The 10,453-nt window shown below is 32.7% G+C and overlaps 1 protein-coding gene across 1 annotated transcript; it reads right to left on the bottom strand.

Moving 5' to 3' along the window:
• Nucleotides 1-7,756: 7,756 nt before the first annotated feature.
• Nucleotides 7,757-10,195, bottom strand: LOC140985151 (uncharacterized). Its single transcript, XM_073452917.1, has 5 exons — nt 9,904-10,195; nt 9,411-9,768; nt 8,460-9,349; nt 8,225-8,383; nt 7,757-8,148 (listed from the first exon to the last, which is right to left on the bottom strand). The coding sequence occupies exons 3-5, from the start codon at nt 9,216-9,218 to the stop codon at nt 7,843-7,845; spliced, it is 1,224 nt and encodes a 407-aa protein (XP_073309018.1). The 5' UTR covers nt 9,219-9,349; nt 9,411-9,768; nt 9,904-10,195; the 3' UTR covers nt 7,757-7,842.
• Nucleotides 10,196-10,453: the final 258 nt, after the last annotated feature.

The raw sequence follows: 10,453 nt of genomic DNA, 5'->3' as shown, positions 1-10,453 counted from the left end.
GTCTTATGAGTACTGATATAAAATAGTTTGGCTGATATTATCAAAGAATATTTTGGTAATTTATTTTCCTCTTCTAATCCAACCACGATGGATATCGAGTCAGTGCTTGAATTCACATAAATATGGTGGTGGGAGATCAAATGAATGTCGTGTTTGATCTGCATTCATCTAAAGCTCCAGGGCCGAATGGTTTTATTGCTATTTTCTATCAGAAGTTATGATCGATAATTGATAAAAGATACGATGAAATCTACATTGTCAATGATCAAATGATACACTCTTTACACTTGTTCTGTTATCCACAAGGTTAAAGAGGGGGTATTTTTTTTTAAACATCGGTCCACACTTTTTTTAAGAAAATAACATTTTCAAGTATATTTCAAATACATGATGAAGTCATTTTCTTAAAAAAAATGTTTGACCTAGATTATTTAACCAATTTACCCAATTAAAAGAGTCGATGTCTTTAAAGGACTTGTCAATTCTTTATTTGGGGTTATCGACTCTTTCCTTGTGCAGAAAAAGATTACAATTTGGATTTTTGTGTGAGAAGGTGGAGCAAAAAATACGAGATGGTCCACTAAATTCTCTTCTCTATGGGGGAAGAGAGGTATTGATTCAATCAGTGTGAAGTGATTCCGTCTAATGCGATGTCGTGCTTTAAACTTCTAGTTATCCTTTATAGAATTTGGAATCGTTGTGTTTCAAATATTTGTTTGAGTTTGACTCGCTTATAATCTATCCGAGTTCAAACTTTATTAATGGATCGCGAGCTTATTCGGATCAAATATTTTTTAAATTCATTAAAAACTAAATTATATATTTATAGAAAAATATAATAATATTTTTATTAAAATGTGTATTTTTATTCTAAGAAATAAATTTAACAGATTTTCTATATTTTTCATAAGTTAAGTATAAAATATATATACTAAATATAAAAATATTATTTTTTCATTTAAGAGCTGGCTCATGAACTTACCAAAAAATTTTTTTATGAGTTAACGAACCGAGTATTGTAAAGTCTGAGTTTGATTCATTTATCTTAACTAGATTCATTAAACGAAATCGAACGAACTTTTAAAGAATTGAGTTTCGAATATCTCACAAATGATTTAAATCCTTACTGGAAATACATTGAAACCTAAAAAACATCACAAATCACAATATTTGATTTTCAATTCCCAAAGTCCCAATAGCGAAAATGCTTTAATTTCATTAGTGGGTCGGCTTTATATGGGCCGGGCGATTTTTACCATGCACAAGTTTATGTCCATCTCCAGGAGGGCTTGGGCCAGAGCTTGTAGCCCGAACAAAAGTATTCATTGGATCATTCAGCCCATGCCCTTCTCCTGGGCTCAGCCCAGAACTGGAAATATTCACCCCCTTCTTTGAGACCAGCTCTTCAACCCATATTGATTTATTGAAAATGGGCCGGGCTGCAGCATGGTAGGTATCGGGCTTTAAAATCATTATTATGAGACAAAAAAGAAGAAAATAGGTGAATGCTTTGTACGATTTCGCCATTCCGATTATTTTTCAGGGAATATTTTTTTTTCTCTTTAGAATGTGAATTTCCATGATTTTGTGCATGAATTTATAGATTTGAAATTGTTGCTAGTTGATGTTGATCGTTTGACTTCAAGCATTTCAATTTATATACATCCAAATCAAATTAAATTGCACCACCATTTCAAACATATACTCAAAAAAAAAAATTAATAAAAATCAAAGGATGTACCAAAAATAATTTTAACTAGTGTCCTATTGCACTCGTTACATATTTGTATACTATTTTGTAATGGAGTAAGTCTCTTGTGAGACGGTCTCAAGAATCTTTATCTGTGAGACAGGTCAACCCTATAGATATTCACAATAAAAAAGTAATACTCTTAGCATAAAAAGTAATACTTTTTCATGGATGACCCAAATAAGAGATCCGTCTCACAAAATACGATCCGTGAGATCGTCTCACACAAGTTTTTGCCATTGTAATGATATACAAATTTATTGATCATATTTGTACTATGTAAATAATATTATTATATATGGTACAATTAATTTTTAAATTTTTGAAGGGATAATAACATAAAATATGGCGTGGAATTTTAAATAAAATTTTGTAAGAAACACGTTCCCAATAAAAATTTTAAGGAACCAAAGTCTGCTAATACTTGTAACCAAGAAGCTAGCTGTGAAGAAATTTTCCAAAGGACCACTTTTTCCACGTCGTTGATATATCAGGAAATGCTTTGGAGTTGGGCAAAAAGATCCATCAAAGAAGAAAAGATAAATACAAAATCTTTCTTTGATTTTGAAAATGTATTTGATTCAGGTTCGGTTTAAGTTAACACATGCAGTAATAAATAAATTAATCCTCATTTTGAGTTAAAAATATTTCACGTATGATCTTTGAAATAGATCTATAACAGCAGTCGTGTATATGAGTTATGTAAAAACAATAATTGAAGCGTTGGATCGAGTAGGAAAGTAAGATATTTCAAAATTAAGTACCTACTTATGGAGTGTTTATTTTGCATAAAAAAAACAGGTGAGGCGGTCTTACGGGTCAATTTTGTGAAACAAATCTTTGACCTGATCCAATTCATGAAAGTATTAATTTTTAGTCCAAAATTATTATTATTCATGATAGTTATGAATTGGGTTGATCAATCTCACATATATAGATATGTGAATTCGTTTCATGAAAGACATGCTCATGTCGTACGTAATTATAATATGCCGTATATATTAATTAATCTAAGATGAGCATTCAATATAAATAAAAGATAAATATGATTATGTTTTATTCAAATCAGCAAGTTCCAATGCAAGAAAATGCAATTTTAATAATAATAATAATATGATCATCTATGAAATTATTTAGCAATTTTTTGGTAATTTAATCAATTAGGAGGTAAGTAAAGTATGATGCAGACCTTAGACTGTAGCCATGAAATACATTAAATGAATTTGATAAGAAAACCAAATATATGGAATTGAGAAAATTAATTAAAGACAAATAAAGAGGAGTGTCTTTTACCTAAATTATGTGATACGTGACAGAATCTTCATAAAATGCACAGTTGCAGACATATGCGGAGCCATGGTTGCTCCGCCCGGGCGGTAGCTCGGGTGGCTCATACTTTTTTCATATTTTTTATACATAAAATTTAGTCTAATTCCTCAATAGCTTGGGGATTCAATTTGTCAATACTAACTCAACCCAAACTTAGAAAATTCTAATCCGGAGAGAAATGAAAATATGACTCCGCACGAACCCATTTAAAATAATAATGATTCATTTAAATAATTAAATTAAAACTGACAATCCCCAAAATAAATTAACTGACAATCCCCAAAATAAATTAACGATACTCGACAACAATCCCAATATATAAGAACAATAATCTTAATGTATCTTAAGATTGCAAATATTCATAGTTTTATGTGAATATGAATATTCAACATTCTTGCATCATCTCATACATGATCGACTTATGTTTATAAATTGAAGTTAAAAAATAATTTTTTTTTCCTTTTCATCATATCATTCATCGTTTCATCATTCATCTCATTATGACTGATCCCAATGTTTGGGATTGTTTGGGATCGAGAATGAAGATGTTAGGGGAATTTTCTTCTGAAGGAATGCAAAAAAAAAAAAAACATGGTGGTGCTAACAAGTTTTACTCGTCTAAAATATATTTAATTCCTTCTCGAATCTGTTTAGTATAGAAAAAACCCATAACCCAACTTATTAAATAAAAAGCGTGAAGTTAATTTATTTGTTTACTTGTTGTATTAGTATGATATAATTTTTACTTGGCAAAACAAACAAAATGGGTTGGAATTGAGTAAATTAAGTGCAAAGAACATCAATGATTTTGCTGCCCCTATGTTAGGTGTCAATCCACAATTGAGAGTTGGCGTCAGTCAATTCAAGAAAGTTTTGCCACTTTTGGGAGTAAAACCAAACCCACTCCAAAAAAATTGGGTTTAAACCAATGAAGATCTTGGATCCATAGTAGGACCTAATTCTACTATTTGTTTGTCAAATTAATTTCATGGCCTACAAGATTTTGAGAAGTCATCTAAAGTTCCACATTCATAGGTGATGGGAGTATACAAGTATTGCAATTTAGAGTAAATGGAGTGTTGAAAGTAAATTGTATTTATGTACAAATTAAAAAAAAAAATGTAAAACTTTATGTAAAAAAAATATCTTTTGAAATCCGAAGTTTTTAAATATTAGGCATAAAATATCTTACAAAGTTGGTAATTTGTACATATGCTTTTAAAAGTAAAACTCTATATAAAATAAATGATGTTTCAAAACTTTAAAATTTTATTAAAAACAAAAATCAGGCCTAAAACATGTCATAAATTTGGTAAATTTCTCTGGTGTTTTAAAAGAAAATTTAGTTCAGATGTTTTAAAATTGACATCTTATCTATATCTATCATATCTTAATAAAATATTTTTTTATATTAATCTATAATTTTGAATTTTACCAACTGAGCTATATCCACCCGAGCGAAGTGGAGCATGCTTGAAGTAGTCAGATACTTCTTCTATTTTTATTATTTTCTCTGGCGCAACTGGGCTATCCAGGATTTGATCGATTCAATAAAAGCTCAACGTTGTAAATAGGGTTTCTAAGGTTGAAAATATCATAAGATTATAGGAGTCCTTTAATTATAAAGAGGGTTTGATTAATCATTATTGGTAAGCTGTTGCCTCACCAATTGGCTAATCAGAAGCAAACCCTCCTCGAAAATAAATAATCATATCACTCTTAATACAAAAAATGTTTTTAAAGTTTTAAATTTTAATATAATCTCTCAAAATTCACGAACCAAAAGTTTATTTAACACAAAAAACTTTAATGATATATAAAAAGAATGCAGGTACGTGGAGAAATTTATAAGAGTTGTGTGATAGCCTAGGCTAAATTCCCCTCTCCACCGCAAAATTGAACTAATAGGTCTCTAAGCACGACATACTCCAAGAATTCAAAGAAAAGACGACTGATTTTCTGTCAAAAGGCGAAATTACAATAAAAGTCATAAATATTTTTTTTTTGTTATAAAAAAAATAGACAACTGATCATACTTAGTAAATTGTTACTTTTCAACAAGACCTGTTTACGGCCATATATATCATCCAAAGCTTGTAGGCAAACAAAAAATAATTTCAATACATTATAAAGAACTCCAGTGCATTAGAGGCGAGCTATCCTCGGATCGAACGAAGGGGATCCTTCAACCGGAACAAAAGCATGAAAATAAGGTCTTAACGAAGGTGCAGTGGCAATATATACTTTCATAAGCTGCAGTGAAACATGCATGCACGTTGAACGTATAAACTGGCTCTATAAGCTGCAATAATATTCATTTACATCGTGTATGTCGATAAACATCTCAAGGCTGAGTGTAGACATGTACAACACAAGTTCAGAATTCTGAAAATGTAGTTCAATACGTATGCAATAGCAGAAAGAAGTCAATATATAACTGCTAATTAATGCATGTTCCAAGGGAGCTGAAAAATGAAACCTCACTGTTGTATACGTCTTCTTTTGATTTTGTGCTCAAAAGGAAATCTATATGGCCGTAGTTTTCAAGATAAAGCACATTCGGTTTCGATTTCAATTCCTTGAGAGTGTGCTGGACATCAGCAACATCTGCCAATGCATCATTTCCCCCATAGCCAATCCAGATTGGCGACGAGTTGGGTATGGAGCTCAGATCAAATACTGGTGGCTTTAACTGGTTGTATTGCATCATATTTTTCCAAATGCCATAGTCGTACGTTGCAAAAGTTCCTTCACGGATCACTGTCAAAAGAGTTGTTAAAATTTCAGCGTCACAATAAACAAAATACCATGTTCTTCCTGAGAACTTTTGTTTTTGGAAAAATAATAAATAAAATTTGTATTTTTTCAATCTGATACGGGACTGTCACTGTTTGTTACAGTAACATTGAAACGAGAATCGAACCCTCATTCACCCTTTTTGGCTCCTTCCAATAGGCAAAATCCAGGAAACTAGATATCAAGGTACTAATCAATCCGAAAGCTATTGAAGCAACAATTCTTCCCTTAAAATTTCATGTAACAAGGCCTTTAAACCAGTAAGAACACATTAATTTCAGGAATCAAGATCCATTTGTGTCACATCTATAACATCGTTCAGCTTTTGATGGATGCCAAACTTAAGGAGAGCTTACTCTTATTGTTAAAAAGAACAGTTTCGTACATCGAGTTTCACAAGTTAACAGCTATTAAGCACCATCTAAACTCCCGGATAAAAGGTGTAGGTACATGATTATATGGATTGCCCCAGTTTCATTCAACAAATTAGAATCCCATTAAACGATTATTCTTTTACGACAAACTACATATTTTAACCATTGGATCGCAAGTGTGTGCCATCGTGCTGCAAGATAATTTTCATTACTGAATCAGAATAGAGAGGAATCTTGAACTAGTGCGATCACATAAAACTCACAGGTCATAGAAACATTGAGCCAAATACAGCAGCTAATTTGTTAGGAGATCCAACTAATATGTAAGATGCTTCTTATTCCCATAATTACTCTCATTTTCTATTTGTGTAGGATGTTTTTTGTAACTGTGAGATTGGAGCCAATTTTAATTTATTTTAAAAAATGTTTTATAAAATCTCCTTTTTGAAAGGTCGGCCAAAATCCAAATGAAAATGAATTCAAAGTTGTTGAGACATGCTTTCAATCACTTCTGCCATAAAAATTTTCATTTGCCAATATTGAATGAATCACAGGTTTACCAGCTACTGGGTGATATAAAGCTAAAATTTGATGATTCTGATACCACATATGATGAAAAATATTTGAGCGGGTGCTGGATTTAGAAACAGCGGCTGTAAAAGTACAGTATTCTGCCAATGAAGTTGAATATGTGAGGGAATATTTTACCTCAAATCCAGATTATGTGATTGTGATAAAAATTTCAGGAAACAAGCCAGCATGCCTAACTTTTACAGTATCTCTGGGCGGCAAATTGCATCATCGTCCATATGTCAATGACCGAAATCAAATTATTTTGGATGGAATTTGTCCAGGGAGAAGAATCCCACCCAAAGTATACGGGACCAAAATCCAAGATATCAAAGTTTCAACTAAACTACTATGATACATGAACTCGGAAAAATAATTATAATAAGTAATTTTTTAATTATATAAATATAAATATTTCATACTAAAATTTATTAGATTAAACATTACAAATATGGGTAGCATTATTAATTGATGTCATTATGCAAAAAATGGGTAGTGATAATGTAAAAATTTGAAATTTGATAATATTTTTAATATTTCTTCAAAAACATTGATGTATGAAGAGTCCATTTTCAAAAATTTTAGTTTAAAATAAATTTTATTAACAAATCAAAATATTGATTTTAATAATCAAATAAGGTCACTAAATGGGTGAACGATTTTATTCATAATATTCAATTATAAGTTTAATTAAATATAAGTTACTTTTTTTAATTAAAAAAAATGATATTGCTCAATCAGGTAGATGTTAAGATCGGTGAAAACCTCTATAAATTTTCTGTTGACTAGCTTGGGTTAGCAACACTAGTCACTTTTATCTCAACCTAGCCGAAATGCAAGTAAGGAAATGTAACTTATGCACAGAAAAAATCTTGCAATCTCAGTTGAACTTATTGATATTGACAAGTTTAGGCAGAGTTTAAAATACTTTAAAATGTACCGACAACAAGTTCAAGGATGTTCGAAGATATTGTAATCTTTTTAGTTCTTTATTCAAAGATTATCAAAGGTTGAAACCAACTTTTAAAAGGTAATAATCTCAACATTTTCAGAAATGGCCTGCCCTTGCAACTTTTTGCGAATCCTCTCGCCATTCCCTGCATCACCAACCGAACACATCCAACGTCTAGAATATATGTTGTAGGCTAAAGTATGCCGGGAGAGTATCAAACGTTTGAGGGAGGCAACAGTTTTAAGCATGTACAGAATAAAATTATACTCACTCCCCTTCTCCCTAAATCCTTTAAATTCCACTTGTTTCAATTGAGTGTTGCGCCCGAAGACCATTCTCTTTTGTGCTTGTTTTAGATTAAATGTTGACCTTGCCACCTACATGCACAAGTATTCACAAAGTAAAACACATGCATTATCATGGTGTAGCTAGATGATGTGTGGTGATGAATACCTTGGTTGAAAAGGTAAACTTGCATAGAAGGGGGCAAGCATCCAGGAATACAGCAACTTCTAGTAGATCGAGATCATTGGAGTAATGTTCTAATATCAAAACTAAATGTCTGAGGTTGCTAAGCTTGCTAACGGCTCGATCCAGTTTCCATCCCTGAGACTGGTGTAAAAAAACTATATAAAATACTTCTCTAAGGAAATAAAGAATATATAAATAGTGAAGACATTTCGCACACCTCAAAGAAGCTCGCTTGAGTCATAAAAACCATGGATTCAAGATGAGGCAGATCTTTGGCAATTTTTCCAAATACATGAGGAGTGACTAGTTTCTCATAGAACTCGATAATTAAAGTTTGTAGCAATGGTACGTGAGAAAAAGACAATTTCAGCATACTTCGTCTGTTATATATTTCAAAATTGATTAGATTGATGGCAGACAAATCTATCTCCTCGACTAATGTACACTGATATATCGTCAGACTCTTCAATTGGAGATCAGGACCATGGATTAGTAATTTGGAGGGGAGCTTACAAAATTCTAAGTTCAAAGATTGGAGGCTCGAGCAATTGGATAACATGCACTGTACAACCTCAGAAGTGAAAGCAATATTATCCAATCGAAGAACTTGGAGAAAATTTTCATTTGGTATCAGAAAAGATCCGCCCCACAGCCATAGATGTTTCACTGATGGAGCTTCAGTAAGAAAATCAGTAGAAAAAACAGGACGATCGTGCAGACTGTGAATGTAGCAAAATCCAATGGTAAGTTGTTCCACTCCCAATATGCCAACATAATTCATCCATTTCCTAAATTTGTCCCAGATGCATCCACGAAAACAACAAACCAATTCAAAGGACATTACTTTAAAACCAGAGTGATGTTGCAAAAAGGTATCCACTCCTTGAGCAAACTTTCTTTGGATCACCTCTTTCCCCTTAGAACCATCATGCAATAAAATCTGACTTGATTGATAAGGGTGCAAACATGCCTCCATCTCCTTGACAAAATGCTTGTCTTAACAGCATCTCTGGTACATAATCGCGAGATAATGAAACAGATGACATCGTCCGGCAATTGACTAACTCTATCTTCCCTCTCCTCTGGTTCAATATCAATATCAAAACCCTGCAAATATAATAATAATCAGAAAACAACTCCTTCCACAAAGATATATGTTGAATCATACCTTCGTCAGACAACGTCTCGTTGTAGAAAACCATCGATCCCAGGACAAAGCCAAAAATCCCACGCATACTAGTACAACTCCTGCAACAAGTGGAAAATCCATGTTCCCACAAACTAAAAACCGAAAATTATAATTTTGTATTCATCCCAACGAAGGAAAAAAACAAAAAGAATCATAACCAAGCTATAAAACTTGCGGAAGGAAGTGCACCAGAAATGACACAGAGTTAAACCACTATAAATCTCGCATAATTCACAAGCGTAGACTGCCAACAGTTAAAATTTACACCTTTGTTAACATCCCTATTCAGCTTTTTCACCGTGCCGCTCAGTTGCACATTCTCCTTCATCAAGCTCTCCTATACCTCAACAAATCCAGACAAACAAACATAGAATGTCCATACCCCAAAGTCCAAACAAAAAAAAATTCACCATTAACAGATAACAACTAACTCCAATGTTTCAATGTCCTAAGTGAGGATTTGTGTCCGAACCTTTTCCTGCTGAACTTGAGCGAGCTTGTCTGACGCCTCGTTGAGCGAGGCGCCGAGTGACGAAATCTGCGAATGGAGGCCGGATATGATAGCATCTCGTCAGCCACATTTTGGCGGAGGACGGAAGCCTCCGACTCGAGTGCGCTGACACGCGTGGACAGAGCAATGGAGGTAATCTTCCGCGCAACATGGAGCTGCTCGAACGGATCGGTGGGCAAAACCTCCAGCAATTCGTGGGGAAGGCCAACTTGGGGCCGCCTCCCAATTCTTTCGACATCATATTCTTGTTTTAACACTTTTAAAGGCTTTTAAGATTTTTTTTAAAGGATGGATTTTCGTGGAGCTAGTGGATTTTTATTGTATTTTATAGAATAGTAAAACAAATTTTATTGATTTTTTTTTTTCAAGATTTTTGTAGGACTTTTATAGAATCTCGTAGAATTGTAAAATAAATTTCATAGACTCTTATAGATTTTTTTTTTCAAGATTTTAATAACTTTTTTCATAAAATTATGTGAATTTTGTAATTTATAATTGTGATTAATTTTTT

This window comes from Primulina huaijiensis, chromosome 9, assembly GCF_012295235.1.
Source record: "Primulina huaijiensis isolate GDHJ02 chromosome 9, ASM1229523v2, whole genome shotgun sequence".
Lineage (NCBI taxonomy): Eukaryota > Viridiplantae > Streptophyta > Magnoliopsida > Lamiales > Gesneriaceae > Primulina > Primulina huaijiensis.
The sequence above is the reverse complement of the archived record's forward strand: the minus strand, read 5'-3'. Positions and strand labels throughout refer to the sequence as shown.